General features: G+C 41.0%; 1 protein-coding gene across 1 annotated transcript in view; it reads right to left on the bottom strand.

Annotated features, from left to right (window-relative positions):
• Positions 1-9,561, bottom strand: part of cdc42bpab (CDC42 binding protein kinase alpha (DMPK-like) b) — a 124,936-nt gene extending 115,375 nt beyond the window's left edge. Inside the window, 1 exon segment of the mRNA XM_051937024.1 lies at positions 8,409-9,561. Coding sequence (XP_051792984.1) covers positions 8,409-8,586 — 178 coding nt within the window. The 5' untranslated portion in view covers positions 8,587-9,561.
• Between the last annotated feature and the right edge of the window lie 7,034 nt (positions 9,562-16,595).

Below are 16,595 nucleotides of genomic sequence, written 5' to 3'. Positions count from 1 at the left end.
AACGGCAGAACAGTCGGAGAAGTAAAAAGGATGTCCTGATGGAGGCCAGTCGACTCAGGATCGACATGAAGGACCTTAACCCTCCTGCTGTCTTCATTTATGGCCACCAAAAAATATTGTTTCCTTGTTCAGCAATTCAGCAAAAAAAAAAAAAAAAAACAAATATCTGAAAATTTGCAAAACCTTCAGGAAGAAAATTCCAATAATTCCTTAAAAGTTTCCCTTAAAAGTTTTAGAAAAGAAATCCCCAAATTTGGCAAGAAAATTCTTGTAAATATTTTCAAAAATTAGTAAAAATCTTCCAGAAAAAAATCCTGAAAATATCTAAAGTGATTACATATATATCAGTAAAACTTCTGATATTTTCTTTAGGAACATTCAGAAAAAAAAAATCAACCAAAATCCAGTGAAATACGTCAGATTTTTGCTGTAAGTCAGAACTGAAATGTAAACGAAGGACGTCCTGTAACGGTCGCATTTGGACTCACTTTAAAAGCTGCTGTGCATGATTCCATTATTTACATTTTGTAAGATAAATAATAAAGAAAAATGAAGACATTTGACTCTTCTGTGTGTTTTTATGATATATGCCAATAAAATCTATTTTTTAGTTCCTCTGTGCCGTTTCCACTGAGGGGCAGGATTTTAATCTACAATGAAAACAACAAACAAACCAACGCCAAGAAGCTGTTTAGAGCTTACTGTTAATAACTATTGATTTCTTTAATTATTTGTTTTCTTTAATTATTTATTAGTAGTTGTTTTTTTCTCTTTTTGCTGTCGTTAGGTCTTTCTGTATGAATGTAAACAGACATATTTCTGTATATTCATTATAAATCATGTACACAATTATTATTGTTGTTGTTATTATTGTTTATAAATGGTAGTATTTTGAAGAAGCAGAATGAATAGATGTCCAATCATTGTGTAAGGAGAAGGGGTGTGATTAGATCAGCTTTGACTCCTTTTGAAGCAACTTCTCCATTGTCTTTTGTTGTTGTTTTCTTTTTATGTTGAAAAGCTCAAAATGAACTTTCAAAAACAAAAGCTCAGAGGGTTAAAGTGGTGATACGAAGGCAGAGGTTTAAAGCGTTACTCATGGGGTGGATCGGCTTCCAAAACACAATTTAAAACCACGTGACACAAGAATTCCTTTTTGGAAGCATCACAAGTGTGATTTTTTTCCTCCAGTGGCGGCTCTACTGGTGTTCAATAAGGGGAATAACAGGGAGCACCTCCAGGCCGTGCACGCTGAGATAACCACAATAACGAGCGTGAGCAGTGTGTGAGGCACGCTGCCAGTGAAAGCCTCGCAGGGTGGAGACATCAGCTGCAGCCCAACAGCTGGTCGCTAACGTCCAGTCTGAGCTGAGGAAAGGTCAGCCTTCCTCCCCCATGTTTGCTAACTGTGGCCTGGCATGGCCGCCCGTTCTCACCCCCGGCCTGGTGATTCTCTAAACCAGGGAATGAAGCAACAAGCAGGCAGCAAAGGCTCAAACATCGCAGAAACACAAACCAGCATGAGGCACGGATCGATGTGAAACTACAGGAATTATACTGAGATTAATTCATCACTGGTGTCCAACATGAGGCCCGTGGTCCAAAAGTGGTCCTCCAGAGGGTCCAATCCGGCCCTCAGAGTGTAAAAATTACAGAGAAGACATTAACTGCAGATTGTAAATTAGTAAAACTATACATTTAAAATCATTTCCAGACCATGACAAGTTGTTTGGATCGTAAAGTAAAAATACTAGATTGTTCTTTTGTCGTTTTGTGTCTCATTTTTTACTATTTTCTGTTGCTTTTGCTGTTTTTCTGGCTGACTTTTCTTTTTCCGTTTCATGTTTTTGCTGTTTTGTGTTTCTTTTTTGTCTTATTTTTGTAATTGTGTTTGCTTTATTCGTTGTTTTGTGTACCGTTGTTGGCGTTTTGTGGGGTTTTTTGTGTCGCTTGTGTTGTTTGCCCCTTTTTTCCACTTGGTGTCTTGTTTTGTTGTCATTTTTGGCTTCTTTTGGTTTTGTTGTCTTGCTTTTTGATTTAACTTTTGTCGTTTGTCTCATTTTGTTGTTTTGCGTTTCTTTTTTGTCTCGCTTGTGTTTTTCGTCGTATTTTCGTAATTGTGTTTTACTTTATTCACTGTTTTGTGTATTGTTTTGTTCATTTTGTTTCACGCTTTTGTCACTAACTTTTGTCACATTTTTTTCTCTTCTTTGTTTTGCGTCGTTTGTGTCATTTTTGTCATTTTGTTTCTCACTTCTGTTGTTTTGTGTCGCGTTCTGTGAATATTTTGCCTTTTTTTGTTTTTCTTCATTCATGTGGTTATTTATAGGACATAATGCTGTGGTTTTACTGGAGATCAGACTGGACTGGATGTGGAACCTGGACTAGAATGAATTTGACTTCTCTGTGCTTGTTCTTTGGGAAAAAGCAGTAAAAACATTTGAATTTCTTTAATTTAATTTGCTGAAAACACAGATCGTGGAGGATAATTGGCAGGTTCAGATTAAATTTCACCAGAAAAACTACAAGTGGAGGCCTGAGCGACTGAAACACGGTGAACTCTGCGGTAAACGTGAGGAGTCGGGATTCAGCGTACTTTCCCGTGTTCGTTTCCCCGTGGCTGCAGGTCATGTAGGGCTCTCCATTTCAGCTGAAATGAGGTCACCAAACAAGAAGAAAAGCAAACCCAATACAAATGTTTGTCTTCTTCTGCAGCTCATGTACATTGTCAGGAAGAAAGGGAACACGGCTGCAGCAGAAAGGTTGAGCCTCTGAGCGGCTGACAAAGCCATATCACTGACGAGCTGCAGAGCTCTAAGGTTTCAAGGGGCCCATCTTCAACCATTCTGTCTGTATGCACGACTAAACTGGGTTTAGAGCTTATGATCAATCTGTTTCTGCTGCAATCACTCCCACGGAACCATATTACTACTGCAATTAACATTCACCTAATAAAAGTCCAAATTCTGCAGAAAACGCGCTGCATGTGCGACAGGTGTGCCGTTTCCTTTGACCCTCTGGCTGCGTGTTCTACCAAGAAAAAAAAGAAAACATGGGAGTGGTGAAGTTCCAAAAACTTCTGAGGACAAGACAAGACTTGACCTCAATTCTGCTATATAAGGTGTGGTCTGCTGACGGGTGGATGTGCATGATCACAGCGCTAACACCACACCGCAGCTCGTCATTCTATCCTCTTTAAAAGAAATATTCACCAAGCTGTTTGCTACCGCTTATGTAACAGTCGGTGGAATAACGACCACTAACGAAGCTTCACTAGTCCTCCTCCAAGGCTGCTCATTCCCCCACATGGCATTGTCAGAAATGCAGCATATTTTTATTAGCATTGATGATAAATGATAAAATATTAGAGGAAAGAAAACTGGAAGCTGTGTAGAGAAACAGCAGGATTGTTCAACTGGACGTCTCTGTAGGTTCGAGAAGACGAAAATGGCAAAAACAAACCCCCACATTGTTCAGCTTTTAACTGAATAATAAAAATGTTTGGCTGAAACTCTCCAGATGTTACACTGGCATGCTTAGATTTATGACGGGCATTTTTCAACATTTTATATCAAGAAATAACAGGAACAACCGTGCATATGTCTGCCACTCCTCCTCTGAATAAAGACGAAGTCAAAGCTAATTTAGGAGAATCAGAACCGTCCTCGCAGACGTACGACCTCTGGGGACTCTGGAAAAACTTCTAAACTGGCCGATTTTAAGATGAGATGAAGACAGATTCAGCAAATGCATGGTAGATTTTCATCTTGAAAAATTCTAAACTATTTTCACTACACAAGAGAAAGCTGCCATGTCAGTTTGGTTTGAAGTCCCAGAGCAGACGGCCCACCAGAGGAGCATCGGTCAATCAGGAGGAGGAAGCCTCGACTGGTTTCTAGTTTCAGGGAAGGACAGCACACCCATAAAGCATCCATTGCTGGAAAGCAGCATGAACTCCTGCATCCAGAAACATCCCAGTAGACCATAACTCCTCCTGCATCCTAAAACGTCCCTGTAGACCCAAACCATAACTCCTCCTGCTCTCCACCTTAAAGTCCATGTGGTGAAGCATCGAGAACATCTGTCTGGAGTTCCCCAGCTGTTAATTACAGAGGAAACCTGACTTTACTGAATTAATGTACGTGGTGTCTCAACGGACAAAAGTTTGCAGAGTTCTATTAAATTAAACTTGAGGCTGCAGAGCAAAGGGAGGTTCATACAGTCAATCAATGACGTTATTGTTTGCAGAGTCACTTTGTCATTTTGTAGTAAGATCGATTATAACCCTTTTTTTTTTAAATAATTGTCATCAGCCGGAGTTTTGCTGATATATTCCTACTTTCTTATAAAACAGTAAATGCTGTTAAAAGATGTTCTTGCCCCATTTGTCCAAAACATGGAGCTCTGACTCCATCAGTCCTCACCGCTGTCTAATGAGTGACGTACAGGAGGAGCTACAGCCAGGAAACGTTGCAGGAGTGGGCGGAGCCAACAGGTACGTTTATAACGACTGGCGCCTGACGGATTTATTGGCTGCTCGATCAAATCGGTCAATTATAGCTCTTTTCAAAACAATCCTTATCAGCCGGAGTTTTGCCGATTAAACTCCGATATATTCTTTCTTTCTCATAAAACAGTAAATGCTGCTAAGCATCGGAGTCGTGCAGAATGACGTCCTTACACTGTTTCAGTTTAACTCTCTTTGCCATGTCATGACGGGTCACGTGCTCTGCTGCGTCATGCTGTTAAATAAAAACACAGCACAGCAGTCCTTTAGAGAGCACAGATCTCTCCAAGGACTCCGTTCATCAGGGAATCCCGGTAAGGATAATCAGTTCCCTCAGTTTAAGCAAACTCTGCAGGTCAGTTAAATGCATTGATGTTAACTGATAAGTCTGAACGATCCTGATCACTCTGCAGCTAAAAACATGATGACAAGCAGCAACACGCTACACGCTTATGACAGCCTGGACACATGTGCACGTCGTGTGTTGTGTCTGGTGAGACTCAGGGAAAGAGTTTCTAGTGTCAACAGGGAAATGTCGGGATGAAGTCACCGCTTGGCCTCCTCTAAAGGCCAGGGCAGCACACTGGGATGGCAGCAGGCCAGTTAAAGGCTGCACATCAGCTGAGAAAGAGGCGAGGATGGTGTCCTAAAGGATTTAACACATGCACGAAAGCACCTCTTTATACCAAACCCAGCCACTTCCAGCCAGCACAGCTCCATTTATCCTGCAGAATAGGTTGTCCAGATGGTGGCTGGTGGGTTAGACCAAACTAACAGCCAGATTTTACCACCGTTTGACTGATTTAACCACCATTCGGTCTGTTTTCCACACTGCCTGTTTAAACGCAGTCAGACAAAAAGATGCCAGCATAGCAGCACGTTCCTCCCATCGTATCTTCCTGTCCTGTTGCCCTGTGCATTATTTATTTGTCTAGAAGCACGTTCTGCCTGTGAGGGCAACAAACTGCCTCCCGCTCTGCTGCTGCCACTCTTTCAGGGCTTTAAACAGACGAGCCAGGCGTGCTCCGGCAGCGAGCTGGGCCTCAGCGCCAGATAAAAAGGTGAGTTGTTCACATTCCTGCTTCATGCACAAACCAAACCCCGATGTGACACACACACACACAGAAGGAGTGTGTGTGTGTGGTGTGTGTGTGTGTGTGTGTGTGTGTGTGTGTGTGTGTGTGTGTGTGTGTGTGTGTGTGTGTGTGTGTGGTCCTCCTGTGTGTTGTTTTTCAAAGTTGCAAAGTCCTAACCTAAAACTGCTCTTCTCAACTGATTTCTGTGCAGCAATGGCAAGAAAAACGCTGCTACTTATTTTAGATTTTTGTACAATGTCTACTTAATATTTATTCAACCCGGTTAGTTCCGCCGAGATCAGAGATCTGTTTTACAAGAGGACAGAGCATAATCACAGTAACCCTGCAAGAGCCACATACAGAAAAAGTGAGCAAGAAATAAACAAAACAAAAGTAAATTACATAAATAACAAAGTAGAAGTATATATATACACACACACACACACACACACACACACACACACACACACACACACACACACACACACACACACACACACACACACACACACACACACACACACACACACACACACACACACACACACAATAAAAAATGTTTAGAAAGTTGATGTATTTTTCCAACAGCGGGTTCTACAGGGTTAAAAAACAGTCACTAACAGATAAAATTATCATTAAAACTTGCACACAGACCAGCTAGACTTTAAACTCAACTTTAAACTCATTTAAGTTGAAGCTCAGATTGTAATTTATTCCAAGCATGAGCTGCAGAAAACCTAAAGGCTGTCTGTCCCAGTCCAGATCTGGGGACGACAGACTCCAGATTTATCCATATATCAGAGATTATGACTGAAATGTTTCCTTGTTACAGACAAATAGGAAGGAACAGAACCAGAATGGTTCTGTAGATAAACACCAATGACTTAAAGACGTCCACGTAACTTAACTTAAAACTGAATATAGGAAGATTAGCACAAAGCTCTCAGCTACACGCCCTTCCAAAGACAACAAACCTGCATGCAAACGAGCCGTGTAAACTAAACCGAGCCGCACTGACAGGAAGGAATCCACTTTATGTAAGAGCACATGTTAGTATGAATAAACGGTGGCCTGGAGGAGAGGACATCTTTATTAGATCTTTCCTGGATTCATATCAAACTCTGAGTGCTTCAGATGTCCTCCCGTGTCTCCAGTTACTCCTCCTTCCTATTGTCGGCGTTTACAGGATATCTGTTTTTGGTAATAAACCGTGTCCTCTGCCTAACGTCCTCCAAACTCTAGCTGCCGTGTATTGTGCTTTTCCAAAACATATAAAACGTTTAATTAGAATAAAGCGGCCGTGCTTTGAGTTTCAGGGAGGGTTAGAGTGAGCAGAGAGCCCTGCTACTACTATAAAAGGAATGTGATGTGGAAGGAGGACCACTGCACCACCAGCAGCACTATGGTTCAAACGGGACAGTCCTATTAACGATCATTTCCACGTAAATGCGACAGATTGGAGCATCACCTGGAGTACCAATGGCAGATCAAAAATAAAGAAATTTAACCAAATCGAACAAAGAAGCAACAAAAGCTGGAGGACCAAGACAGCTACCAATTAATAAACATTTAAACATGATTATGCTGCACATATCCCTCTATCATGACTGCACATTGTTTTCTTATGTCACTACAACATCAGATTCCACCACATATACCCCTCTGACACTATTATATATTCATTTTATTGCACATTTCCAGCTGTCACTATTGCACATGATAGCATTGCACATTTCTCTTCACCCTTTGATGCACAACATGGGTCAAAAGTGATTCACGTTAAATAGAATATGGGGCACTTTTGACCCACGCTGTGCATCACTATCACACATATCCCTGTCTACATTACACATAATATACAGGTCTCCCTTTAACCCTGTAAAACCCACTGTTGTAAAAATACATCAGCTTATTTTTATTATTTTAAAATTATTATTTGATTATATTATTTGATATATACATTTTTAGTTTATGTTTTGCTAATTCATTATTATTATTATTATTATTATTATTATACAGTTTTATTTATTGATTATTTTTGCTAATTTTTTCTGTTTGGATTTATATACATTTTTTTTCAGCTTCCTTTATTTTATTATTATTATTTAGTTTTATTAATTTATTTATTTTTGCTAACCCGAACCCTATATTTGGAATTCTACATATATACATGTTTTTAGCTTGATTTATTTATTTTTGCCAATTTTTTTTCTATTTATTATTATTATTGAGTTTTATTTTTTTTCTCGTTTTATATATATATATATATATATATATATATATATATATATATACACATGCTTTATTTTTTGTCATTTTTTCTATATTTGGTTCCTATATATACACATTCTTATAATAATTATTATTTATTTATTTATTTTTAGTTCGCTTTTCTATATTTGGGTTCCTATATATACACACATTATTATAATAATTATTATTTATTTTTATTTATTTTTAGCTCACTTTTCTATATTTGGGTTCCTACATATATACATTTTATAATAATTATTATTTATTTTATTTATTTATTTATTTTTAGCTCACTTTTTCTGTATTTGGGTTGCTATATATTTTTTGCTTGTTTTGGGGGTCTTACAGGGTTAACTACATATCTCATTATCCCTACTGCTCATGTTCCTTTAGCACTACTGCACATTTACACATAATTACCCTATACATGTCACTTTTAACACCACTACACATGACCGTATTGGACAAAAAACCCATTTCTCCACATTTAAAACAAACTACACAGAGCTTATCTTCTCACCAAAAAGACCAGAGAAGAAGGAGAGGGAATAAAACCACCAGAGTGCACTCACCCCAGTCCAGAAACTCCAGGATGTTCTTCTCCCTCCTGAGGGGTGAGTTGTTGCACTCATCATAGAGACACACCAGGATGTCCAGCAGAGTCTCCACGCTCAGACACTGGCCGTTAGACTGGACCGGCCCGTCCAGGATCAGCTTCTCCAGCTTCTTCAAACGCACCTCTCCAGACATGTTTACTCCTTACTAGTAATGATGATGATGGATAAAATAAAGAAACGAGAAAAAAACAAAACAGCACCTCCTCGGCCTCGGTAGTTAGCTCAGAGGGCCTCAGGAGACACTAGAAGTTCTCTCACCTTGAAAATAATCAAACTTTCTGCTGGGAGGGGGGCTAATTTAGCGTTAAAATCCACCTATTCATGACCTCCCTCTGCAGATCCAGTATGTAGGAGGTGGGTAGGACGGGCTGCACTTCCCCATTTTTTAACACCGATCCCCCCAGGGCTCATAAGAGGAGAAGTCCGGACCCTGGCTCTGCCCCGGGCCGGTCGGTTCTGGATGAAAACGCAACGTTAGCTAGCAGTTTCCTACCTCGTCTCCTTGTTTGAGGCTCAATAATAGTTCAGCAGGCCTCCCTGAGTGGTTGCTGTGGTAGATATTTCTCCATTCTTGCAGCAAAAAAAAAAAAAAAAAAAATAGAAGGCAGATCTGCAATGCTACAAAGCCCCAGCGCCCCTCCTCGGCTTAGTTAGCAGCCTGCTAGGTTAGCTCAGCTAGCCGGGGAGCTAACGCTACTTTTCCCCGCTGCAGAATTCCTTCATCGCCCCTTATTTTCCTGATTTTTCCCTCCCCGCAGGAGTTGACATGCAATATAGGTGTTTTAAAAAAAATACCCCCCGCGTGTTTTCACAACTCACTGCGGGCAGATATGTTCTTTCAATCCCATTCTTCGTCCCGGAGAAACGAAATGTCTGTTTTATAGTTTCTTCTCAAAACAGTTCAAAGTGAGCTCGCCGTCCCAAAATGCGCGTCCTTTTCCTCCGTCTTCCTGAAGGTTACGCGGTGAGGAGCTGGTTTCACGTCAAAGAGGACGAGCTGTGTTCTGCTCCTGCTTATTCCAAATACGGGACACAGCCTAAATTCCCCCCCCTGTCCTCTCCTTTGCACCGCCTGCCTGCCTCCCCCGCCGGTCGCTCGCTTCTTGCCGTCTTTGCTCGGAGGCAGAGACGGTAATCAGCGGAGACCGTCCGGTAGACACCACCAGCAGTAACCCCGCGCTGCATCATGGGAGCTCCGCTGTACAGTACAAACAAACGCTGAGCTTCACCATTACAAACCCTGTTTATTAACTCTTACACAGTCATGGAAAAATAACTATACCACCCTTGTTTTATTCAATTTATTGTTCATTTTAATGCCTGGTACCACTAAATATGTACATTACCTGAAGAATACAATGAACACAACAACAAATGCAGCTGACTCCATCATACTTTATGTTCTTTCTGACATGCTTCAGCTTCATTGTATTCCAGGGTCTATAAGAGGTCATTTCATGTCATCAGCAGCACAGCACATGTAAAGGTCTAGAGTGGTTTCCTGCTGACATTCAAGCTGTAGAACAACTCAGAAGCTGTCAGCTCTCACATAACGCCTAAAACTAAAGAATTATGTGAAGCCACAAAGGCAGCCATCATGAGAGAGAGACAGGTAGAGAAAAAACTGAAGATCTCCAAGACAGCCGTTCATTACACCAAGAAAAACAAACCCAGCATGGTTCTACCAAACTGCTAGCTGGTCAGGAAACGTCTTTCTACCACCAGATGACCGTCACTCATCTGTTCCTGTCAGAATAGTCCTCAGACCTCCAGAGACCTTAAAAAATGAGTGGACACTGAGGAGAAATGGGACTTTTTGGACAAGGACAGTTGGAAAGCGACTTGTTGAAGCTGGTCTGAAGTCCTACAGGGCAGGAAGAAGCCCTTCATCAAGGAAAGGCAGAGGAAAGCCGGTTACTCTCTGCTGGGATCACAAGGATTGGACTGTTGGTGATTGGGCTACGGTTCTCTTCAGGGATGAATCCAGTCTTCAGCTGCTGTCCACTCCAGACAACTTACAGGTTAGGAGGAAGCCTGGAGAAGCTCCAAAGCAGACTGTCTGCCCCTACAGTAAAACATGGGGGTGGATCAGGGACCATCTGGGGTAGTTTCAGTCTGTGTGGAACAGCGTCAATGAACCAGGTCATGTTTGGGGCTACTCTTGAAAACAGTCTTCTTCCATCAGCTGGAAAACTCTTTCCTGCCTCCAATGACTGGATTTTCCAACAAGACAAGGCCAGTTAAAGCCTGGATGGAGAACCAGAACATTGGAACCATGCCTTGGCTGCTCAATCACCAGATCTAAATCCAACTGAAAACCTGTGGAAAATCATCAAACGTTAAATGGAGAATCACAAGCCCAGAAACAAAGTAGCTGGTGGAGAGCATGAAGAGACATCAGAAACAATGGATCTGAATCAGTACTAACTCCTGGTGGATCATGGGACTAAAACAGACAGAAAAGAAAACATGAAATCCTAAAAGCTGTTTCTGGCAGAACAATGCCAGAGCTACTGATGGAAGAACTGAAGGGATTCTGGTTATCAAGAAAACCATTAAAATGTCTGATATCAGCTCTGAAATTAAACTATTATGATATATTTTAGTTGTTTTCATTATATTTGTCCAAACAAATGGACCTTTAGTGGTACCAGGCATTAAATGAACAAGAAACTGAAGAAATCAAAGGTGGTCTGATCATTTTTCCCATTACTATAAAATACTCTTATTCAGTCATTAAAGAATGCTATTTTCTATTTTTTATCGTCACTATTTTCCCCACTTCCAGCGTCAACCCTCCATGGTTCCTGCCCTTCAGTCCTCTCCTCCAGTGGTCCATCTCCTTCTGATGTAACATCTCCGGCTGCTGCCGCTGCTGCTGCAGGCAAAACCCCAGATCATCATCATGGCGCCGGGAGGAGGGAGGAGGGCTGTCAATATTGTGAATGGAAACTGCGGGCTGTCTGTCTCTCTGCCTGTCTGTCTGCCTGTCTGTCTGTCTGTCTGCTTGTGCAGACGACACCTCTTCCTCCTCCAGATCAGAATAAACAGCTGGCCCTTTAACTGCTGCAGGAGTTCATGGAGGTGTTCTGGAAGCTACGCAGTGCTGAGGAGGAGTGCGTCAGTCCAGGAGCTGGAGAGTCTGGAAAGATTCAACAAGATCAGAGAACATCTACTTCATCCATCCCGGACACACACACACATATATACATATATATAATAACTAATATATATAATAACTGACAGTAAGAGTGGTAAAATGATGTTACAGATTGTGAGTCTATATAAATGTTTTATTCCAGGCGAGTTCATACTTCCAGATCATTTTAATGACTTATTTTTAATAAAGATCATAAGATAAAGATAACAGTTAAGAAAAGAACATTTTAAAAAGTTTTAGTTGCACATTGTAACCGTTTATTTTCCAGATTTTCTCCCTGTTTTGTTAAATTACAGATAGCTAATAAAATCACAGAAAATACATATATAATAATTTACACATTGATTGTTAAAAAAGCTGAGCCTCATAAAAAACGTTCTCATCAGAGAGGATATCATCCACCAGTTCATGTGCTCAGCTGGGACTTATTAAGGCTAAGCCTCCTGCACTGGGACCATTTCTTCTGGAATAAACACAGAAGTGGAACATCCATCCATCCATTCTCTATTCACCACTTTATCCTCACTAGGGTCATGGGGGGTGCTGGAGTCTATCCCAGCTGACTCGGGTGAAGGCAGGGGACACCCTGGACAGGTCACCAGTCTGTCACAGGGCTACATATACAGACACACAATCACACTCACATTCACACCTACGGACAATTTAGAGTAACCAATTAACCTCAGCATGTTTTTGGACTGTGGGAGGAAGCCGGAGTACCCGGAGAAAACCCACGCATGCACAGGGAGAACATGCAAACTCCATGCAGAAAGATCCCAGGCCGGGATTTGAACCGGGGATCTTCTTGCTGCAAGGCGACAGTGCTAACCACTACGACACTGTGCAGCCCTAGAAGTGGAACATGAATGTGACAAATACTGTGGCTCTTCTTGTCACTTCAGCCAGATGTTTTATCTTTGCCCGGCTCTAGAGGATTTTTTGAGCAGGTATTTTAATTTTGTGTCCACTGTTTCTGCTTATTATTACACTGAAACCTGTCAGCTATCCTTCCATCTCTGTGGATTTCTGAATAAAACTTTTTACAAGTGGTTACTAAACTGCCCTTCTTCTCAATTATTCTGAGTAAAAACAGCAAACATGCATCAATCACACATAACGCTGCACAGAAACAGACAGTCAAGCCTTAAATACCAGTAAGTGTAAGCACTATTTGGCAACCAAAACACAACATATAAAGTCATCTGTGTTCCCTGTGTGCTGCTCTGACCTGTCATTACCAGTCTGAATCCTTTAGAGGAGCTGAGTCCATCAGAGTTCATCTATTAATGATTCACAGCCTCCAAAGCAGCATGAAGCAGACAGAGTGGGTCTAAAAACCAGCAGAAACCTTCAGCAGTTCAGAGAATAAGTGATTCCTCCTGCATGCAACGACAGAAAAGCTGCTCATCATACTAGACGTGTCCAAAACAACAGATTTTAACTGTGATCAGCCGTAATCTGAAGCTCAGCCGGCTGCTTTGGCTCCAGTATTTATCAGAAACAGCATTTAAAAGCACAGTGAATTTCACTGGATTTTGGTTCCTTTTGTTCTTACGTTCTTAAAGAAAATATCGGAAGTTTTACTGATACATGTGGAATCACTTTAGATATTTTTAGGATTTTTTTTCTGGAAGATTTAACTCGTTTTTTGAAAATATTTACAAAAATTTTCTAGCCAAATTTGGGGGATTTTTCAAATAAAACTTTTCAGGGAAAATTTTAAGGAGTTATTGGAATTTTCTTCCTGGAGGTTTTGCAATTTTTCAGAAATTTGGGGAATTCTTTGGCTGATTTTTGGGATTTTTTGATTCCCATAAATGAGGGTTAATATTTGAAGGTCTTGGTCTCGCTATGTGAAGTGGCCTGAGGTGACCTATGGTATGATTTATTATATATAAATCAATTTTAATGAATTATTTAATCTCAGTGGGTCTCTGTAGACCTGTGCTTCCCTGCTGACGTCATTAATTCAAGTCTGGAAGCTGCTTTCCTGCTTAACGTTAGAAATATATTCAGCAAAAATATAATATATAGATATTCTAAACATGAATGAGAAAAGAGATTTCAAACTTTTTTCTTGCTATTTAAGATTTCAACCGCACAATTGAAGGACTCAATAAATACAGTGACTGAAAATACACTTTTAGAAATGAATTTAAATAAAAATAATAAAAAAATATATCAGAGGGAGGATGAGACAACAATCCAAATATCAAAATAAGACAGTAACTGAATATTACACATTGAAAATACTGTTTCTAACACAGAAAGCTGCTTTAAAGTGTATCTGCTGTGCTGTAGCGCCCTCTAGTGTCCACTGTGCCTCCATGCATCTGTCTGCAGGCTCTTTCCTGGTTGGTTTAAAGTGGATTTTACACATTTCTGTCGTGCACAAGTTGCAGAATATTTTAGTTTTATTGAATTTACAGCCACATAAATGATCCACTCTGACTGTATTGGTCCAGAATCCACCAAAAAGTCTCCTCTGGGTGGATTTAATCAAAGCTTGGTAAACATATTTCTCACTAATCGTGTCTGTATATCTGGTTAAGTCTCCGCTGGGATTAGAGCCGCTGATTGAGCATCATTAGCTGTGTGAAATGCAACCAGACTGGAGGTTTGTTTGCACGTGGAGGTAAGATCTGCTTTGTCCTTTGCACAGATCTGCCCCTTCTTTTCCCTCCTCCTCTGTCTCAGACTGATCGATGATTATTGGCAGCCGGATGGATGGATCTGATGCAGACACGGAGCTTCCTGAACGTCTGAGGAACGAAGTTTGAAAAGAAAAGAAAAGAAAAGAAGCAGCCTGTTTGGTCCATTAAGGTGCAAACTAGATCTCCTGGTTCCTCCAAATATTTGGTGTGGAGATAAAGCAGGTGTCAGGAAGTGGAGGATGATGGCGGCCACCAGCACAAGTTCAATATTGACTCTGTTTCCATGGAGACCTTCTAATGAGATGCTATACCTTAATGCAGATGGAAAACCGTGATATTTATCTCCCAGAAGCCTCCTACAAACAGCCAGCAGAGGACCTCATGCTTCACAAACAGAGGGGATGACCATAAACTGGACTGCTTTAGAATGCTAATGAGCTGCATGCTAATTAACACCTGAGTTGTTGATTGTGGAGCTCTTTGGCCTTTGATTGAGAAGAAATGGCACCTAAAGGAGCAGCTTTGAACCAGGCAGCTCGTCTTTGATTGGCAAAGGGAAGGAAGAAAGACTGAGAAATGTCACACAAAGGCCATCTTAATTTCCCAAATGAGGGGCTGTTAATGTGGGGCTGGGGCAGAGGCTGCTATTATGGGCTGTAGCACTCAGACCGGCCTTTGGCTGGACTGGACAATGGATGAGCTCTTAATTTACATGTCTGACCTCCATCTGATGGGCCTGTTGGACCTTTACCTGTGGGGGAGAGGACTGATCATAAATAAGTCAGTTTGTACTGATCCAGGCTAATCTGTGGCCATGATGGTTCAGCAACGTGCACGGCTGTCCTGCGCACAGTGTCACTCTGGTTTTAAGGTTTTTTATAACATCTAGTCTGAAAATGAGGCTTTTAGGGAAATGCTGGCTGGTTTGTAGTGTTTTCTCAGTTGATCAATACATAATTAATGACCACAGTCCTCATCACTTAAACGAATAAAATCAGAGAATAAAGTGTCTCATGATTAAAACTGAAGACTGTATTAAGTCAAAACTAATGTTTTTGATGAAAATATATATGCACAATGTTTTATTGGATGATTTTATGATTGTTTTGATGAATGTTTTGATATCGATGGTCTTATGTGTTTTTTTGTTTGATTTTGTCATTTGTTTTATTTTATTTTATTTTGCACTTTAAGGACTTCACTTTCAATTCACATTGCAATAAAGAGATTCTGATTCTGATTTTTCAGCTAAATTGTAAAAGAGGCCTCCATATTTCAGGATACTCTGACATAAAAATCTGCAAAAACAACACATTTTGACATGTTCTTGCAATAAAATTACAGTTATGTACGTTAAAACACAAAAAGGAAAATGCATTCCAGATTCCTCGTCATGAGTTAGTCCAGCTGCACACACTTACATCTAATTTACTTTTGCACATATGCAGGTAGATATAAATCCTTAATTTTTCTGTTGCACCGCAGTTCTATCCACCATGGATAGAAAGGTCAGTAAGTCTGAACTTTTAATCAATTTAAGCATATATTTAAGACATATTTACAGCTATACATGGCAGCTAAACACTAGTTTTCTTTCTATAAAATGTTGCATGCACAGGATTTGATAGAAAACCAGAATCCAGTTCCTTGCTTGTGATCACATGCAGCTGACTTTGCTTCTTATTTGACAGTATCTCCCTCATCTGTCCCACACATGGACGCCTCATGTGCTATCAGAGCTCTAATTAATAACTAGCCTTGTTTCTGTAGCTGCTGTGCTCGTGTCTGGCAGTCATCTGTCATTTGCTCTTCCTGTGAGCCCCTTCAGTCTGTCTGACATCTCTGAGCAAACACAGCCCAATACACAAGCCTCTGGGCGAGAGCAGCCCTCTTCTAATGTTTGTGTGACAAAAAAGGCACGGCAAATCCTCGCAATGGAATCAGATAATCACCAACCTGTGAAGAGCCTGCCCCAATCCACATCCACGCCGGCCCCCCCGGCCCCCGGATTAACTGTCTGTTTGGCTAATAATTTTAATCTGCTGGAGTGGGCCAAGAATGGCTGACAGAGTGCCCAATAAACATCAGATCCTCTGCTCCCCTCCTCCCAGTTCTGGGGTACACATTAGAACCAAACTGCTGCTTTTCAGTCCCAAACTTCCACCAGAACTGTTTTTACAACAGAAATGAGCCCACAGTGTGACAGACTGCTGCCAGACCGGCCGGCCTGACATCGTCCGGTGGAATGCTCACACTGCAGAGAGGAGGGTGTAGACGAGGAGAGGCCACTTCAGGTTCACAGGGTCAAGAGATGTCTGTCTGGGACAC

This window comes from Acanthochromis polyacanthus, chromosome 16 (assembly GCF_021347895.1).
Source record: "Acanthochromis polyacanthus isolate Apoly-LR-REF ecotype Palm Island chromosome 16, KAUST_Apoly_ChrSc, whole genome shotgun sequence".
Taxonomy (NCBI): domain Eukaryota; kingdom Metazoa; phylum Chordata; class Actinopteri; family Pomacentridae; genus Acanthochromis; species Acanthochromis polyacanthus.
This window is presented reverse-complemented; position numbering and strand designations above follow the sequence as displayed.